Genomic DNA, 21035 nt, shown 5'->3' on the forward strand with positions numbered 1-21035 from the left:
TAATCTTATTATATCTCAACATTTTTTGCATTCATGGATATGTGTATTTAGATTAGGCAAGTGATATTGATAGTAGAAGGTCCACCAATGGATATATTTTCATAATGTTTGGTGGTGAATTCAGTTGGATGAGTAAGCGGTAGGTTGTAGCTACTTTGTCCACTATGAAAGCAGAGTATATGACAACTACTCATGCTTCTAAACAGGCCATTTGGCTTAAGAGGTTATGTTTTAATATTGATTTTGATGTAAGACAAATTACTATCTATTGTGATAGCTAGAGTGCTATCTATTTAGCAAAAAATGCTACTTTCCATGCCATGTACAATATCATTTTGTTTATGATATGGTGGAATATGAAAATGTGGAGTTGAACAAAAATGGTACTTTCGAGAATATTGCAGATTTGTTGGAGAAACTCAGATGTGATGATGGTTCTATGGGCCTTGGGGCCTTGAGTAAATGACATAGTTTTGACTCTTGATAAGTCTTCCAAAAGTGGGAGAATGTTAGGATAAAAGTGTCTCAACCTTTGAGTCCACACATGCTATTTATTTATTTATTTAATCCCATTTTAGAAGTCCTAAAGTTATGGAGCTAGTATCATAAGTTGTTATCTTGAATCTATGTAATGATTATGGCAGTTACTAGTTTGGTGGAAGAGTTATGGTGAGTTAATATTTGACAGTTTATATCTATGGCGGAGTTCACTATTCACAAGTGGTGTGAGGTAGGTGTTGCATATAGAATGGTGACCATAATGGTTGAGATATTATGGAAGTTTCTATGTACAACATATCATTGGTTTAGAAAGTTGATACCACATACCTCTTTGGTATTAGATATGGTTTTGAAAACCACAGGCTCTTTCCATTTTATTGAGCTCTATATATATGTAGCCCCCTTGGTGCATTTTATGTGGCTATTTGGATATCTACTTTGTAATAGCTTAAGGGTTTTAAGATTTTTTCATCATCATCTTTGCTGATAGATTTAGCATTTAGAACTGTTTCCACACTTTGACTTCCTTTCATTTGGGTCATACTCAGTATTGAATATTTTATCATGTAGCATTCAATGTACCATTAAACAAATAGATTCGAATTATGATTACGATTGTATAAGTGTGAAACATGAATTTTAAACATTGACAAAATAAGAGAAAGGTTTATAATTAGATAATATTACGATATATCTTATTATTTTTAATGCAACATTCTTTTTAAAAATTAAAAAATTTAAATATTAGATTTACTATCCCTATTTTGAAATAAATTATGTAACTTCAAAATTATAATTTTATTATTTTATTACAAGATTAATAATACCAAGTACTAACTAGTACATAACATTTCTTACCTATACATCCATAAACATGACAACATTCTCTTCTAAAAAGATATAACTGTTCTACATAATGTAACACATCCTTCATCTAATATAACTGTACATACTAACACAAATTCAGGTGGTAAGAGTCATATAGCTCTCTACATAAGTGAATCCAAACCTTTGCATTGTCCCTGTACCTATTTGACTTCATTTAGTTGGAGCATTCTCGCTTCCCTTCCCCTTAGAAGAGGAAAAACATAGTGAATAAAAAAAAAAAATCTTTTGCCAAAACCCTTTAGATAGATAGATGGATGGATTTTTAATGTTTGCGAGGCTAAGAATAGCCTATGGGACAACCTTCCGACTAAACCAACTTTAGTAATTCAAAGTTTTTGTTTGTGCAAGTTGATGATGAGCCCCCCTAACTTCTCATTATACTCCTCGTTGAATAAATTGTGCCAAGAGCTTCCAGATATAATATCCACAAATTTGAACCTGATGTCCTTGTATGCATCTCATTCTAACATAAAGTGTTGTTTCGCTTCCACCTTCCTAGCATTGCAAAATGTGCAGATTCTCTCTTCCCAAGACTCTTTTGGCCTCTTCCATTGACCAGTCTCACATCAGAGTTGATGAGAGTTAGTTCTGAGCTGTGCAGTGAGACTTTTAGCTCTCCAAGAAATGTTGGCCCCTATGTATGCCTTTTGGTGTTGATCACATGTGGGGTTGAACTCGCTAATATAATAAGCTTTTTTCCTTCCAAGTCCATTACCCTAAATCTTCTTATATAATTTCTCCATAACAAAGAGCTTTATTTTTTTATTATTAGTGGGACACATATTAAAATGGATACTCCACTATCCACTTTATGTTTTGTTGTATCCATGCCTTTTTATGTTTGCACAAAGTATCATTAAAGACCATTTTAGGCCATCTATCTTCACACATTTTTTCAGTTCTTTTTAGGTAGCTAATGAGGCAAACCATAACAATTGCCTCAATAGGTACAACCCCCACTAATAGCATATGAGAGAATGTTCTTAATTTTAAACTTGTTTGTGATCCACCGCTTCTGAATCCTCTCAATTTGTTTCTACTGTAAGGTTGAAGTGTTGTTGGCCCATATTTCACATCCATAAAGAACAACCAGTAGCACAAGGAGACCACACAAAGTTTGACTAGTTTTCCAATCTTAAACCTTTGCCTCCCAACACCTATTTTGAAGCACATAAAATGCCTTCCACCCGCCCAATAATCTTTTCTTTCCACAACCTTCCCATCTTAGATTTTTGTTGAAGTCTATCCCAAGGTATTTATACTTTGTAACCTCCTCTAGTATGCTACTTTCAAAATAGAACTTATGCTAATGGTGTTTTCTATTTTTCGAAAAAATCATGATTTTAGTCTTGCTGATATTGACCTGTATCCCAACCATTCTGCAAAAGTGCTCAAGAGAGAGTAGATGTTCTTGCAAACCATGAGCATATTTTTACCAAAATGAGATCATCTGCATAAAGGAGCAAATTTATTAAAAATTCACCTAACTAGATACCTTTGCCATTTTGCATGTCTAACCATTCCTCAAGTTTGTCAATATATAGACCAAACAAAGTAGGAGATAATGGACAACCCTGTTTGACCCCTATATCACTCCTAAAACACTTTGAAATGCCATTTTAAGTTCTAATTTTGACTTTTACCTCTTCATACATTCTATGAACATCAACTCTGAGATTCATAAGTATCCCCAATTCTTCCATTTTGAGCCAAAGCCTGTCCTTAGGGACAGTGTCAAAAGCCTTTTTAAAATCAACAAAGAAACGAAAAACCTTGCGCTTTCTCTCCCATGTTTTTTCGATGATATGCCTCAAGGTGATATAGTGATCAATTGTTGAGTGCTTTGGTCTAAAACCAACTCACCCTCTTGTGCATTTATGATTTTCCTCAACCCATTTGTTGATTCTATTTTCTAGTATGCTACCAAATTTTTTTGCAAGCAAGGGGTTGATCATTATGGTTTTGTAATTGGAAAGATTATTAATATCATCACTTTTGAAAAGGGGTATAGCAAGGCTAATAATCCAATCTCTAGGAAACCCACGTTGACTAATATTATTGAAGATTTTTGTAATGTGCGGTGCAAGGGTTTTCATGCCCAACTTGAGATACTCTGATTGAAGTTCAACCAAGTCTTTTGCCTTACCAACACCCAACTTCTTAATACTCAACTCAATCTCTTGCATAGTGAAAAGATTTATCCTATTGTTGATCAAGGGTGGCGGATCCACCTCAACCTCTTTTTCATAAAGTTTCTTAGCAACTCGAACCATTGATTGGCTGTGATAATATTTTCAGTTTGTTTCTTTCTTGGTTGTAATTCTCTCCAAAAAAAAAAGAGTTATTTTTACTAAGAGAGATTAGCTCTTCTCTCCTTGTTAACATTAAGTGAGTTTTTCTTTTTCATTAGGATTTGCTTGCACACTTTAATGTCAAGGCTTGTTTTGTTAGACTCTCTTAGCTTTTTCCTGGCTAATTTGCAATCTTTATCAAACCACGCAATGGTTGGAAAACAATTTGTTTTAGATTTTCTTTGTTTTGATCTTTTGCACTTGGAAAGAGCTTTGTGAATGAGATTTGCTAATGTTCGTGAGATTTTGCACTATTAGCATCATGTTCGTGCATATTGTTGCCCTTATATATTTTTTGAAGTATGGTTCTGAAGATGTCCCTATTTTTCGAACTCAAAAGAATCCTGTACCGTGATGGAGATTGTTGAGGACATTGGCCTTTTGCCTCAAGCCACCCATTCTCTACCCACAACAATTTTAAGTGAAATGGTCTATGATTTGATTTAAGTTCCCATATGTTCCCCAATCATAACTTCTTCAATTCTCTCGTATAAGTTGTGTGAGCATAATGCATAATCAACCACACTTACACCATTGTAGATGTTGCAAGTGAAATTGCCTGATTTTGTCCCTCTAGTCACACCATTACAAATAATTAAATTAAAAGTACCACATAAGCTAATTAATTCTTACCAAAATTTATTCTCTTCTGTGAGCCAAGTAAGATTATCATTTGCTTTGTCGCTGAAAATGCTGCAATGACCATTGGCTGTTACTAGCATTGAAATCTCCGAAAGGGAGAACTACTCCCCACCATGAAAAGTTCTTCCTACTATGAAACCTAAATTCTGCGTGGAAGGCAAACATGCAGGGATATTTGGAGTTGGAGCAACGCATGCTCTTGCATAGACTAGCGAAAGAATGAGAGTCGCGGAAGCGGAAACTTTACACTTTTTCTGTTTCCGCTTATTTAATTGAACGAATACACGGGAGGAATTGGAGTATAGAGAATAGTTTCCTGCCGCAGGCGACAGCCATTAACATAATCATGGCTTTACCTCTGGGGAAACTTGTCATTGTGGTGGGGGCAGGTATGGTTTTATCTTTTCAGAAAATAAATTCTTTTTCATTCTTGCTCTTCCATTTCTGTCATATCTCGCGATTATTAATGAAAGGAAATTCGATTTCATTTAGGATGATTGTGAGAGTCGACATTTTTTACATTTTCGACGGTTTTTTACGGCGATGAAACTAATGCATGAAAATTGAGGATACCGTGGGGTTGCAAGGCCAATTGATCTCGATTCTACACAGAGCAGAACTTGGAAACATATTATTATCTCTTCAGATTTAAAGAAGTTGCCTTAGTTAAAACCGCCTCTACACTCTTCTCTGTTATTACTTCGTTTCAACGTGGATTGTTACTAATGATGCTATTCTCTGACGACTCTCATGGTTTTGCTTTTCAGTCTGTAAATGAATCACGAGACAATCATTAGTCGACGCATCATTTATACACACCGAGTTTGAAGTGCACATGAAAAATATGTCAAAGGAGTACTCTTTCGACATAATGTCTTAACTTTTGCCGCGAATGAATTGGATTAGAATGTTTAACTGGACCAGCATAATTGATGAATTGTAACTTCAGCTTTTATTTTCTCCACGAGTAGTTGAGAATTCATCCATTGTTGATTTCGACCCGGAGGTCAAGGAGCGGTTCTCTATCACTGATATGAACCCAACCCTACACCTTACGGAGAGAATCCGAACTGAAAAAATAGAATCTGGATTTGAATATTCAAAGAAAACAATTTTTAGAATAATTCTGTTTGGCATTTGTCTGTCTAAAGAACAAAAAAGCGTTATGTTTAGTGAAAGTTCTATTTGTTTGGAGAGCACAAAGAACAGTACCCAGGTTGCTAAAGCAGGAGGTAGGTGGAAATTTAGCCAGAGTACTATTTGAAAACCAGCTTAGAAAACACATACGAACTTACTCGACTATGTGTGTTTTCTAAAACAGGCCAAAATCAGTTTGGTTGTGGTACACAATCAAGCCACAATGTTTGTCAATTTGTGCACAAAATCACTACCAACCAAAGAAAGTTCTAGTTTAACATCCAAAAACCTATTTGTAGCTAATTTTCTCACTTAAGCTCTTGCTCTTTTGCCTTTTGGAGATGGTTAATAATGAAATGTCAACAGAGAAAAAGTGCCACCGATAGACATAAAATTGAAAGCTTTGTTAATGAGCAAAAAACATTAAACGATCATCAAGTTTCTTAATGACCAACATAAAGCACCAATGACTAATACTGAACCATGTAGTCCTTGAATATGCAAATATAAGTTTCGACTCTTCAAGTGCAGTCATAAAAAGAGTTTCCTTTGAGAAAGTAGGTCATACATTCTAACAGAGCTTTTATCTCACAACATCATAGGGGGCCATTTTCATTTAGTAAATCCTTACATTAGAAAATAAATTCGTCAATTTTATTGGGGAAATTGAGATTCTGTGTGGACCATATGAAAATATGTAAAGCAAAAGCAAAGTGGAAGTTTCAGATAAACTCAAGAACTCCATTTAACAAAATAAGGGCAAGACCAAAGAGTGAAAAGCAAAGTGTTGTGAAACTGAATTATAGTTACTCAAATTGTGGAGTCTGATTGCACTTCAACATATTGAGGCATGTTGTGTAGATGAATTATGTCATTATAGTTTCTTATTACCAGGTTAGGGTCTTAGTGCAAAATATATTGGACAATAACATTCAATAAAAGAATGGGTAAAAAATTTAAAATCAACTGGCATTGGTTGGTGGCTTTGAGTTTAAAATGAAGTGAGACACCCTCAGTTATTGCTTGCACAACGTTGAGCGTCATTTTTCTAGAATTCGCTATTAGTTTTATCAACACTTAGATGTTTGACCTTGTGACATTATGAACAAGAACCATATCCTTGTGTTACATGCTTATCTAACAAACTTATATGCTATTTATCATGACTTCTTGTTTACTATTTATTATGAGATATAGACTAAAGTGAGGTTGTAAATCTGGGTTGGTTTTATTTCCCTTGCAAGATTACCTTGGTTTACACCACCTATTGATAGTGCAATAGTATAGTTTTGTTTCTTGCATTTATTATAGAGCATTTTGTAAGCTTCTCACCCTGAGGTCATTTAATTCTATTTAATGGCATTGAAATCAAACAATTGAGCTGTTAATTTTGAAGCAACTAGTCAAAAAATGGCACATGATGCACCTTTGGAGAAATCTAAGAATTTTTTCCCAAAAGTGTATCATGATATGAAGTTTTAACAATTCATTTGATCTTCTTGTATTGAACTTTGTTAATGAATGTAAGTGGTAACAGTAATTTATTCGTACAGGCTATTTTCTAGAATAATTCTGTGTGGAATCATGCTAAAAGCCTGGGTAAATTGCACAGGTCTTTCATGGGTCTAAGATAGACATAGTTTAGAGCTAAACCAAGGGGCTTGTTTTTTTGTGTGGAAGTTTTCCATGCAGATGCTGTCCTTAGGTACAATATTTTGTATGTGCTTATCTCATTACGGGTTTGTCCCTAGAGACCAGGGATTTTGTTGCATCTAACAAGTAGGCTCTAAAGATACAAGTTTTGCCTGAGTTCTAGTTGTTGCTTTTTCCTTGTTGACCATTCCCACATTACATAACCTTCTTTTATGGGAGGGTAGTTTGCATTGGAACCGATACTTTTTCCTTTGTGTGCCCTCAATTTTGAGTTTTTGTGGAAATCGACTTTTCATAGAATCTCATCAAGTCCATCGAAGTAGAAAAAAATGGCAATATGCATCATGTCCAATGGGTTTTATTTATCAATTTGCTAAAACACCTAGTTCAGGTGTTGATTCTTTAAGCAAAATAATAGTCATTATATATGTTACCCCAAGTTTCAGGGAAGAGGAAACGAGTTTTCTAGATGTTTTTTTTTTTTGCAGGAGTAGGGGATGACAAGGGACACACACACACACACACACACATATATATATTTGAATTTTCAAATATATTGTTGAATTTCGCATTCATCATAGCAACATATTTTAAAATTGTTGATTCCATTCATCAAATCATTTTAGAACATAGCAATTAGCATCAAACTGAATCATTAGAACATAGCAATTAGCATCAAACTGAATCATCATAGAGCCTAGCATTAATTTGAATCAGCATCTAAGAATACCAAAGTCTAAGAATAGGAATATAGGATGACATCAAATGAATCAAATTAGAGAATGAAAAACATCATAGATTCATATCATAAGCCTACAATTTTCAAGTTTCAAGTTTTGAAGTTTCAACAAAATGAAAACATTGAAAAAGTTAAAGACTTAAACTTCTGAAGTATTGGCTATAGCCTATCAACAAGCAGTATGACTGCATGAGTACTAAGTGAAACTGTGAAAAAAAGGCCTTAAAACATTCATAATAATTTATAAATAGGTCATAGTATATATATATTTTAAAACTTGCAAAAACTTACCTGGAATCTGTAATCGCAGACTCCAACTCCACCCCTGTTTAAGTTTCCAGCTCCAACTGTGTCCAAGTTTCCAGCTCCACTTGCATCCAACTTGCGAAATAACCCTAATGTTGCCCTTGCAGTTGAAACACCGCTGCCCTTGCTGTTGAAAAATGTGCAACCTGCAAAATAACGTTGCCTGCAACTTGAGAAATAACCCTGCCATTGTTCGTCTGTGTGCGCTAGGGAAAAAACTGTGTAATCTACAACAACTTTTTTCATTCTTCTCGTTATATGTCATTCTCTTTTGTTTGATATGAACAATCTTCTTTAGGCTCAATTCTTGTGTTCTTTCTAAGCAAGTCATGCTTTAGGTGTACCATATTTTTGCTCAATGTTCTTCTCTAAGCTCTATATATTAAAAAGCACCAAAATCGTCTCCACTTGTATTTGAAGGATGATAACTTTCATTTAGATTTTGTAGTTTTAGAACTGCTCCTTCCTTTTCATTCTCTCGAGGCATCAACAACACCCACTTATCATATTTGCTCACTCTTCAAAAAATGGAGACTAGAATTTTGGGCTCCACCAATGGCTCTTGTTGGGGACATATGCCCCTTGTGGGCATAATGAGATTCCGGCTATCTCTGAAGGAGCAGATCGAACATCTATGCTTAACATGATGCTAGGTGAAATTTGAGTGGCCCCAGTCCTTGCAAAAAATGAATATAGATTCTTGTAATGTCCGCTTTTAGGGACATTAGAAAATTCAAAGACATATTCATAAAATATTAAAATTGACTTTGAGAGCATGGATTAAAATTATAAAAGGTCAATTTTGTATTATAAAGTGGGCTAATATGACAAGGGAAGATAAGGCGAAAAGCCTGCAAGAGAGTCTAAGAGTCACAACTTTGTGGATTAAAAGGAGAGAGACTCATTCATTTAGATATGCTTGGTTTATGGTTCAGATTTCAGTTTCTCTCTTGCAAAAGTTATTAAGAAAACTTCAGCTTTTAGCCAGCGTGGGGACGTAGCCCCTCGTGCTGGTAGATAGTGGACGCAAACCCATTGTCCGTGGAGACGTCACATTAGGTGTCTTGCGTGTGCTTACAGGTTCTTTTCTTAGTGTTCCAATCTGACTGTAGAATTGTGTTTAAGATTGGACCATTTGAATGTTGGTTATTGTGTTGCTGATGTATAATGCAATAGCTTAATTCTAGGTTTTTTCTGAGAATCTATGGTTTATATTCTTAGTTTTATAATGCAACTTCATATGTTTATGTTATGATATTATCTTGAGAAAGAAATCGGGTAAACATCTACTCGGGGATATTTTAGTGGTATCAGTGCCTAGTTTTCGTGCTAGCCTGTGAGTTATAATAGAGCCTTGACCCTGCCATTCTATTGGGTCCAATCTGAAGTTTCATGAGTAATGAAGTTATTTACAGTCGGAATTTTAGATCTGATTGCGCAAGGCAAAATTATATTATCAGAGTTTTTGAAAATATACTTTCGGAGATTTTTGATAGAGAGATTTTGAAGGAGAGAATGATTGGTAACACAGAAATTGCAGGGGATTGCTATGCCCTTAATGTTATTGTATATAGGGTTATGAATAGTCAACTTGTGGCTATCTTAATCCTTAATCAAGTCATGTTATCATTATTATATTATAATTTAGGTAGATAGGTTGGCCTAGGTGTTATGAAGGGTTGTGTTTATTCAACCTAAGCATAATTAGGTATATATAGGAGGTTGTGAGTCTTATTTCATCATCATATTGTGAAATGTGTTCTCATTGGAGATATTTGGAGGATTGCCCCCTTGTAGTGGCCTATTAATCTCAGCTATTATCAAGTATTTATATAATATTTCATATTATTTCTTCTATTGTGCTAGTTATCTCATTACAAGTGGTATCAAAGCATGATCTTGGCACCATAGAGGCAATATTTTTTTCTCAACATTGGGGCGATTTTGTGAAGAGCATAACTTTCAGGTTTTAGTATTTTTTCAAAGATTTTAAAAGGGTTTTTGAAGAACATATTAAAGAAGCTATAGTCCAAAATTTAGAGGAATTGGAACAAATTTGAGGAAATTATTGCAAAATTACTATTTCTACATGATTTTTTGAGATCTTCATATCTCTCACATCTTGTCGAATTGGAGTAGAACTTGTATTGGGTTTCTCAATACATAGTAGAGGAGCCTAAATTCAAAGCTTGGAGAAATTGGAAAACAAAAATAAGCAAGATATTCTCTCTCATGGCAGCAAATTTGCTAATTTTTTTGGGGATTTTTTTCGAGTAAGGATTTCTTGGCCCAAGTAAGTTATAGTAAAAATAAATAAATCAAAGAATTTACATTTCATTTGTGTGATTTATTTCAAAAATATTGGTTTCCATCATGACGGGGCCTCCAACAAGAGGCAAAAAGAATTCTACCACACTGGGGAAATCCTCTGATCAAGATTGGGAAGCAACAGAGGATAGTAAGCCCAATGAGGAACTTAGTAAGTTCAAGGAAGAGGTTAAGAAGGATATGTGTGACCTACAAGGAGATATATCAAATATATGAAGCATGTTAAGCACCTATATGAATGAAACAAGGAAGGAGCTCTTAAGCAATCAAGGTGAAACCTTTAAGTCGACTAATAATGACACAAATTTTATTAATCCTACGGGATCTGGGAATTTTTTTCCAAAGGTGGATATGTGTCATGCCCATAATTTTACAAGGCAAAAACACAACTAATTTTTTTTTTTTGATGAAGAAAATGAAGGTAAGAACTTAATCAATCCTTAAACCTGGAGGTGATGAAGAATGTTAATGGTACGAAGTTTGTTTACTTGGAACTGGATTTCAAGTTCTCCATGAGGTGGTTACCTGGTTGCTAGTTTCTGAATGCAAAACTACGTCAAGGTGTAATGGTTGTGAGTTCTTAATCTTCTGCACCCAATATGGATCATTCTGATGTACAAGTAAAAATTCAAGTTGTGTCGATGTTGGGTAAAAAGGTTCTCGGATGCAATGAGAAAATTGGTTTATCAATTAATCATTTATTTTCATTAATATTGAATTATCATTATATTAATAATATTATTATTGTTATTATTATTATTATTATTTAAACACCTATGTCTTCCATACCTAATATACATCTTTTATCTTAAATGCTAACATCATTATTATTATTTAACATTAAATCAAGACTACTATAAATACAAAAATGCTCAATTAATAAACAGATCAAACTATAGTCTGATCCTATTTACTCATCTTCCTATGCAACCCTTAACAGATATTAATCCAAGCAGTATACATTACTATTTCCCAAATGAATTTTTTTTTCTAAACTATCCTAGACTAAACAACTTCTACTCTTACTAAGCATAATACTAAAACCCCCTTAAATCAATTTATCCAAAATCCACCACTTATCTAATTCTGTCCTATTAACAACCCTAACCCCTACCCCTCATATCCAATCCTCTTAAATATATTAATTCTTCACATCTCCCTTTCCAAGTCGATTTCCTACTCATGGGACCATGTGCCACTACAATTTTCCAAATCCAAGTCAATGTAAGTTTTTCTAAAACACTATCTGCCACCAACTCTTACTCCCTAGGTGGGCGTGCATGAGATTTAAACCAAATGGAGCACTAAGGAAGGTTCCCCACCAATTTTGATATTTGTTTTTTTTTTTAACAAACATGAATTCATTTACCCACTTGGCGCCTTGGAATTAGCATGAGGTGGGTGGACATGGGTTCTTACCTTTTCCCCAAGGTGCTTGCAAGGAAACAGTTTTATAATTTACTTGAGATTTCTCCCGAGTACTCCACCTTTTCCTAGGCGTGGGTAGATGTGCTGGTTGTCCTTTGTTTTATGTCATTTAAATTTGACATCTCCCATACTAGGCGCCTAGGGAGGAAGTCTGCTCATGTCAGACTTAAATATAATTACTTGTTTCCCTTTCTCAAGGTTAGCCACTAGTATAGCCGCCTAGGCATCCCATCAACTTAGTTATATATATATATATATATATATATATATATATATATATATATATATATATATATATATATATAAATTTGTTTGGGTTGCTTTTCAAATAATGTGGAATGTGGTACGCTTAGGTAGAGGGAGTGGCTAGGTTATAATGTATATACTACCTTATTTATTATGTTAGGTTAGTTTAGGAATATAAAAGATATACTATCTTATCTTGTTTCTTTTTTTTATGTATATATTTATTTGTATAGGGTCATGTCATAAAACAAGGTCTTCTTCACTCAAGTCGGACATTATTAATGGAGAAGTTTTTATGAAATGATTTATTCTAACTCATCAATTTTCAAGATATTAATATTTTATTCAGGGTCTATTATTTTAATGGACTGTAATAAGATGAGGCATTATTTGGTTTTGCCCATACATGTTCCAGCAAGCAATATGCATCTGCAGGTCTTATATGAGCTTAACTTATTGGTCTAGCTCTTTCCATGTATTCTCTACGATTGTTTAGATTGAATTAGTGATAGTCTAGCATTGCATCATGCATTATAATTTTCTATTGTAATAAACAAATTTAACATAAAACAATTATCATATTACTAACAAAATCTACTTGCAAGATATACTAACATGGAACTCAAATGAAATCCTTCAAACTATAATTTCATGAACATCAAATATTCAATCTATCTCATTGACATCCAATTCCACAATTTAAAACTATCTACAATCAACTAATTATCAATTGTATATTCTACAACAAACTCGGAAGCAATTCTGAACACCAATGCAACTAAATTATTCTTATAAAATTCTAGGAGATAAGATTATCAAAATGATAATGTCCTATTCATTCTTCCAAGGGATATCATAATACAAATTTCTTTTCTTCAAAACCATTCTAATTTAAAGTAATGATAAGGCAACAACAACACAAAATCTAGCAAGCAATGGGGTGGTGGAATCATCATAACTAGATACACAATGGAAGGATCTCACAAGCAAAATGTTTCACAATCTCTCTCTATTTGACATATGCATGAGATCAATAACAACACTCCTACAACACAATGAATTCACAAAATAAGATGAAGTTGTCCTCCATTTCAAAACCAAAAAAAACAATAGTATTCCCTTCTTTTATGCAAGAGTAAGACTTCATAATCTCCAAATGTCCAAGGCCTTAAGCAAGAACTTGCAAATAAGAGACAAATGTGGAACCATGGAGGCTCACCTCCCAACCTAGGCCTCAAGGAGGCCACCCGCCGAGCTTGGGGAAACAAGGCACAGACGGTTGCATAATCCACATTCACATATTCCATAATTTAAAACTATCTACAATCAACTAATTATCAATTGTATATTCTACAAAAAACTCGGAAGCAATTTTGAACACCAATGCAACTAAATTATTCTTATGAAATTCTAGGAGATAAGATTATCAAAATGATAATTTCCTATTCATTCTTCCAAGGGATATCATAATACAAATTTCTTTTCTTCAAAAACATTCTAATTTAAAGTAATGATAAGGCAACAACAACACAAAATCCAGCAAGCAATGGGGTGGTGGAATCATCGTAACTAGATACACAATAGAAGGATCTCACAAGCAAAATGTTTCACAATCTCTCTCTATTTGACATATGCATGAGATCAATAATGACACTCCTACAACACAATGAATTCACAAAATAAGATGAAGTTGTCCTCCATTTCAAAACAAAAAAAAACAATAGTATTCTCTTCTTTTATGCAAGGGTAAGACTTCACAATCTCCAAATGTCCAAGGCCTTAAGCAAGAACCTGCAAATAAGAGACAAATGTGGAACCATGGAGGCTCACCTCCCAACCTAGGCCTCAAGGAGGCCACCCACCAAGCTTGGGGAAACAAGGCACAAACGGTTCCATACTCCACATTTACATATTATGCATGATGACAACAATATAACAAAAAACACTACATAATGCATTGCAAGACAACCCATCCCAAGGTTTGCACAAAGATTCAATAATTGAATCAAGCTATAGGGTGAAGGTGGGCTCTCTCCACGAGGAGGATTTCCAAAGCTATGATTCACAATATACACATAATCTCATTATCAACATGCCCTTTTGAGGCTTACAACAACTTCCCCTCCACATACCTACTTATACCTCCCAAAATGCAAGTAAACAAGAAGATCACATTCCATTGAACGTATAAGAATCATCTCCACACATGGGAGAGTTCCTCAACAACATGTGTGAGCCCAACTAACCCTTTCACCCAAATATCTCTTCCCTCCCAAGGGTGAGTGATGCTTCACACCCATTACACAAAACACACAACATGGAAAGAAAACAAGATTCAAGGAAGAATTGACACAAACTTCTCACATGCAACACTCAAAACAAAAGATCTTTTCCCACAAACCACATCTACGATACACCAAATTCATCATGGAATCAAGAACACCATATCTATTCTACATGCAAAATAAAGAACACCATGGATCATGGATACCAACCTCACTTCAAGCAATGGCAAATGAAAAGTTGTAGTAGAGCTCCTTATCCTCTTCCTCCAATCCCTAGTTGTCTCTAAAGATAGAGAGTGGCCAAGTGAGTTTCTAATTTGGTCAAGCCTCTATATATCACTCTCATTTTCGGATTCCGTATAAAATGTATTCTTTTTGGGGTCTCCTAGGTCTTCTAGGCACCCTAGTGGTCATTATTAGCCCCCTAACTTAAAGTATTAACATGGGTAGGGCTTATTTTTGTCACAATTACACCCTAGAACTACTTAATGGCCCTCACAATGCTAGGTAAGTTTAAATTTCAAATTTCTTATGGTGGTAACCTCGTTCTCTTTACTCATTTAAGGCAATAAGTCAAATTTCTCAATTAGGGTATTTAACTTAGGATAAGGTGGCCGCATGATCCATCATCAAGAACATGTCATTTTCACATAACGAGTACAAGTGTCAAGTGACACACAAAATTCACTACACATCACACATGACACGTTCAAAATCTACACATGAAATACATACCACACACATACATCGCACATTTACAAAATAAACACATCATGACGAGGTTTACAAATCTTATAAAGATTCACCTTGGCAGTGTCATTTTAACATGTGTTTATACCTTGTTTCCCCATTAAGTTTCCATGGTTCTTTTCCTGCACACTAAATTCGAGCATCAGTAGTCCAATGAAAAATCACATATAAAATACATATGAAAATAAAGGTACATAATAATTTCGTTATTCCATCATTCACATATAACACATTCCATAATCAACTTCCTACTCTCCATCATTTACATATAAAACATTTAATCATTAAACCTGGAAAACAATTGTATGTTACTAACTTTCCTAACAAGATCAAATTAAGCATTTGAAACACATCATATTTCCATTTCTTAGCAAAATTTACTGTCCATCAAGTATCAAAATATATGTCGAGATATCCAGTCCTAAATAACAAAATGGAAATACAGTATCTATGCTATGATGGGTTGGGGTGAGGCCTCACAATATGTGCAAATTTGATGGCAAGGATCCTCTAACATGGATAAATCAAATGGAGCATTTTTTTGAAATACATCAAATCCCATATGGACAAAAGGTTACAATGACTTCCTTTATATCTAGAACCAAATCAATTCATTTGGTATCTTTGGCTTTGTACTCACAGGAGGAAAAAGGGTCTCATTGTATCATGGTTAATTTTTACAGAAGAACTTCAAGCACAATATAGCAATAGTGTGACAAAAAACTTCTTTAGCCAACTTGCTAAGCTTCAACAAACAGGATCAGTTAAAGATTATATTCAACAATTCCAAAATCTATCCTTAAGAGTGGATACAATTACAGAGGAGAACTTGAATGATTTATTCTTGGGTGGTCTCAAGGATGACATTCAACATGAGGTACGCATGTTTTGTCCTAGTTCAATAAATGAGTCTTTTACATTGGCACGCAGGGTAGAGGATAAGTTCTTGATTTCTAGGAAGAAGGGGGCTAATGTGACAAGCGACAAAGGATATTCAACACCTTATCTTCCTCAACCTACTAGGTTGACTCCACAACAAATTGAGGAGAAAAGAGCAAAAGGGTTGTGTTTCAATTGTGGTAGCAAATATAGTCAAGGACATAAATGTAGTGAAAAGAAATTGTTCTATATTGAAGGTCCAAGTGAGGAAGAAGAGGATGAGCCTATTAGTCCATATCAGAGGAGGATAGGGAGTTAGGTGAGGAATCACATGATTCTCTTCCAATCATTTCTTGTCATGCACTTTCAAGTTTCAGTGCACCACAAACTCTCAAGGTAGTGGGTTTCTTAAAGAAGCAGAAAGTAACAGTATTGATCGATTTAGGTAGTACTCATAATTACATCAACAAAAAGTTGGTACCTCTTCTAAATTGTTTTATATATCTAGCTTGAGAGTTTCAGGTTTTGATTGCAGATGAGGGCATAGTTAGTTGTTCAGGGAAGTGTCATAGCATCAAATTATCCATGGGAGATTATCTACTTGAGACCCCAATGTATGCGATATCCATGGGTGCAACAGATATTGTTTTGGGAGTACATTGGTTTACTACATTGGGAACAATTGAGATGAACTTCCAAGAACTATTCATGCAATTTCAATCACAAGGAGAGGTAGTAGAGCTAAGGGGATTGAAGGCAAAATCCCCACAGATGGTAAAGCTCTCATCAAATGCAAGAACTTCTTAAGAAGGTGCGGATGGATTTGTGGCCCAGCTATGTTCATTAGAAGTCTCTCAATCTAATGCTCTCACTCATCCAGATTTACAAGCAATAATTAATTGTCACTCAGTGATTCTTAGAGATATGCCTAAAGGACTTCCTCTTAAGAGGGATCATGACCATGCTATACAACTAGTTCCAGGGAGTCAACCACCAAACAATAGGCCTTATAGGTACCCGCACATACAAAAAAGTGAGATAGAAAAAATTGTTGAGGAAATGCTAGAGGCAAGAATTATCAGGCATAGCTAAAGTGCTTACTCCTCACCTGTTGTGCTGGTGCATAAGAAGGATGAAACTTGGCGCATGTGTCCAGATTATAGAGTGCTCAACAAGTACACCATTAAAGATAAGTTTCCTATTCCAGTCATTGATGATCTTCTAGATGAATTAAATGGAGCTATGTATTTTACCAAGTTAGATCTTAGATCGGTTTATCACCAAATTCAAATTAAGGAGGAAGATATTTGTAAGACGACATTTCAAACTCATGAAGGTCATTATGAATTTTTGGTGATGCCATTCGGTCTTACCAATGCACCATCTGCATTCCAAAGTTTGATGAATTCCATTTTTAAGAAGTTTTTGTGAAAGTTAGTGTTAGTGTTTTTTGATGATATATTAATTTATAGCAAGACTTGGGAAGAACATTTGCAGCATGTAGATCAAGCATTACAATTACTTGAAGATCATCAACTCTATTGTAAGCCATCCAAGTGTGCTTTTGGTCTTAAGGAGTGGAGTATTTGGGACACATAGTTTCACATGGAGTAAAGGTGGGCCCTAACAAAATTAAGGCTGTCATGGAATGGCCTATTCCAAAAACTATTAAGAAGTTGAGGGGTTTCTTGGGATTGACAAGATACTATAGAAGATTTGTGAAGAATTATGGTCGTATAGCAGCACCCCTTACAACTCTATTGAAGAAGGATTCTTTTCATTGGAATGAATCTGCTAATGTATCATTTGAGCAATTGAAGAAGGCTATGTATACAACTCTAGTGCTTGCCACTTTAGACTTCACCAAGGAATTCATTGTGGAATGTGATGCTTTTGGAAATGGGATAGGAACAATTCTCATGCAAGAAGATCGACCAATTGCTTTTGAGAGTTGTCAATTAAAAGGTAAAAATCAACTCAAACCTATTTACAAGAAGGAAATGTTAGCAATCCTTTATGCAGTTAAAAAATGGAGGCCTTATTCAATGGGTCGACACTTCAAGGTTAAGACAGATCATGATAGCCTAAAATATTTTTTGGAACAAAGACTATCATCAGAAGAGCAACAAAAATGGGTCACTAAGATGTTGGGATATGACTTTGAAATTGTATACAAGAAAGGGAAGGAAAATATTGTGGCCGATGCACTTTCCAAGAAGGATGAAAAAGATGAAGGCTTATTGTGTGCCCCTTCAATATTACAAGAAAATTGGGTGGTAGAAGCCGAAGAAGAGTGGAAAAATGATGTTGCATTGTCTCATCCAGCAAATAAAAAATGACCCTAGTAGTTCAGATAAGTTTTATTTAAAGAGGGATATTCTTTGGTATAAAGAGCGCTTGTATCTCTACAAGAATTCCACTCTTAAACACAAGATTCTCAAAGAACTACATGAGTCCCCAATTGGTGGTCATTCGAGATTTTTGAAGACATATGATAGAGTCAAGCAAGATTTTTTTGGGAAGGGCTAAAAGGTGATGTTCAAAAGTTTGTGGCTGAATGTTTGGTTTGTCAAAGAAATAAGGGGGAAACAATTAAGACACTAGGTCTCTTGCAGCCTTTATCTATTCCTAGCCAACGTTGGGAAGAGGTATCCAATGGACTTCATCATAGGGCTCCCCAAATCTAAAGGTCACAATGTCATCATGGTAGTAGTTGATCGTCTCACTAAATATGCACATTTTATTGCATTATCACATACTTTTACAACAAGTATAGTGGCAAAAGTTTTCTTGGAGAATATCCAAAAGCTACATGGTACACCTAAGGTTATTTTCAGTGATTGTGATCCTATCTTTACTAGTCACTTGTGGAAAGATTTATTTTCATGTTTGGGTACTCAATTGGCTCATAGTTCTTCATACTATCCGCAATCAGATGGGCAAACTAAGGTGGTTACTAAATGTTTCAAAGGATATCTACATTGTTTCACTTCAGAAAAACAATCTCAATGGGTAGATTGGCTACCTCTTGCAGAATGGTGGTACAATTCTTATTTTCATAGCTCATCAAAAATGTCTCCATTTTTGGCACTTTATGGATATCATCGTCCTTCCATCACATCATCATTAAAGGTGTCACCAAGGGTTCAAGTAGTAGAGGATCACTTGCTTCATCAACAACAGGTACTTTCAAGACTCAAGGAGAATTTAGCTATGGCACAAAATCGAATGAAACAACAAGCGGACCAACATCGTAGTGAAAGAAATTTTGAAGTTGGGGACTAGATCTTCTTGAGATTGTAGCATTATAAACAAATCTCAATGAAGCAACAAAAAAAGAATAATAAGTTTGTCTCCAAGATATTATGGACCATACCAAATCATGCAAAAGATTGGTAGTGTTGCCGACAAGCTTGAGTTGCCACTAACAACAAAGATACATCCAATTTTTCATGTTTCTTGTTTGAAGAAGGTAATTGGGCAGAATATTCTTACTCAAACAGTACTACCAGAACTTGATGAAGAAGGAAGAATAATTTTGGAATCAAAGTGCATTCTTCAAACACACACGAAGAAGCTGAGGAACAAAAACCTGACTGAGTATCTCATCCAATGGAAGAATTTACTAGTTGAAGAGGCCACATGGGAGGATGAAGAATTCATTCAAAAGAATCCACACTTGGTTAGCATTGAGGACAATGCTTCTTTCAAGAGAGGGGGCATGCTACACCCTTAATATTATTGTATATAAGGTTATGAATAGTCAACTTGTGGCTATCTTAATCCTTAATTGAGTCATGTTATCGTTATTATATTATAATTTAGGTAGGTAGGTCGGCCTGGGTGTTATGAAGGGTTGTGTCTATTCAACCTAAGCATAATTAGGTATATATAGGAGGTTGTGACTCTTATTTCATCATCATATTGTGACGTGTGTTCTCATTGGAGATATTTGGAGGATTGCTCCTTGAAAGTGGCCTATTAATCTTAGCTATTATCAAGTATTTATTGTCGTTGGTAAATATTGAGTAGCCGACAGGTTGATGTCGTCGATAATTGTTATGTAGCCGATAGGCCCTTCGGTAAGGTTCTTGTTATGTAGCCGACGACCCTTCGGGAAGGTTCTTAGGAAAGGATTTATACACCCTCCAGGGTCATTGTAATGATCATCGGAAGCATATTGTAAAGTCTTGGCATATGCGAATAAAAGGAGTACTGCTGTTCTTGTTTATTATTTGTATGCATTGATCTTTTTAGCCCCGCGGGGGCGTTGCCCCTAGATCCCTAGTCGGTGTAGTTACCAGTTGTGGAAAGTGTGACCAGTTGATGAGACCTAGAGCTGCTGCAAGCACGGAGTGTCTGTGTACCAGAGGTGGAAAGAATAACAGAGCAAGCCTTTTGAGAGGGGTGATGCGCTTTGAGGCACTCGGAGTAGGTGTTGGACGTGAACCTATCTTCGTGGATGCATAGAGAGCTTGGGAGGAGTTGATCATCCAGTTGAAGGCAGTTTAGTGACACTTGGCTTAGGGTACCTAGGAGTTGGAAGCAGAGAAAGCGACACGGGTGGCTATCAAGGTCAGCTAAGGAAATAGTATTGTGTTAGCAAAGGCTGCAGATGCAACGTATTTTGGAGACTAGTTTGATGCAGGCACGGAACGAATGTGAAAGTGGTGTGACAGAAACAGATCTATCTTGTTGTAGTTAGTCAGTTAATGTATTCCATTTTGTTAATCTATCTTGGATATTTTGTAATTGTCATCCGGAGACGACTTTTTCTTTTGGGGGGATGATGTCGTCGGTAAATATTGAGTAGCCGACGGGTTGATGTCGTCGGTAATTGTTATTTAGCCGACGACCCTTTGGGAAGGTTCTTGTTATTTAGCCGACGACCCTTTGGGAAGG

General features: G+C 35.3%; 1 protein-coding gene across 4 annotated transcripts in view; it reads left to right on the plus strand.

Moving 5' to 3' along the window:
• Positions 1-4545: 4545 nt before the first annotated feature.
• The window catches only part of LOC149561638 (uncharacterized), a 165832-nt gene continuing 149342 nt past the window's right edge, over positions 4546-21035 (plus strand). For all 4 annotated transcript variants that reach the window (XR_016363842.1, XR_016363841.1, XR_016363843.1 and 1 more), the window contains exon 1: positions 4546-4771. Coding sequence is in view for 1 of the 4 variants with exons in the window: in XM_089825219.1 (XP_089681345.1) it covers positions 4729-4771 (43 nt within the window). In the remaining 3 variants the exon portion in view is untranslated. The remainder of the gene's footprint in view (positions 4772-21035) is intronic.

The sequence above is a fragment of the Cupressus sempervirens genome, chromosome 4 (assembly GCF_028749045.1).
Source record: "Cupressus sempervirens isolate cs-2001-9-10 chromosome 4, ASM2874904v1, whole genome shotgun sequence".
NCBI classification, from domain to species: Eukaryota; Viridiplantae; Streptophyta; class Pinopsida; order Cupressales; family Cupressaceae; genus Cupressus; species Cupressus sempervirens.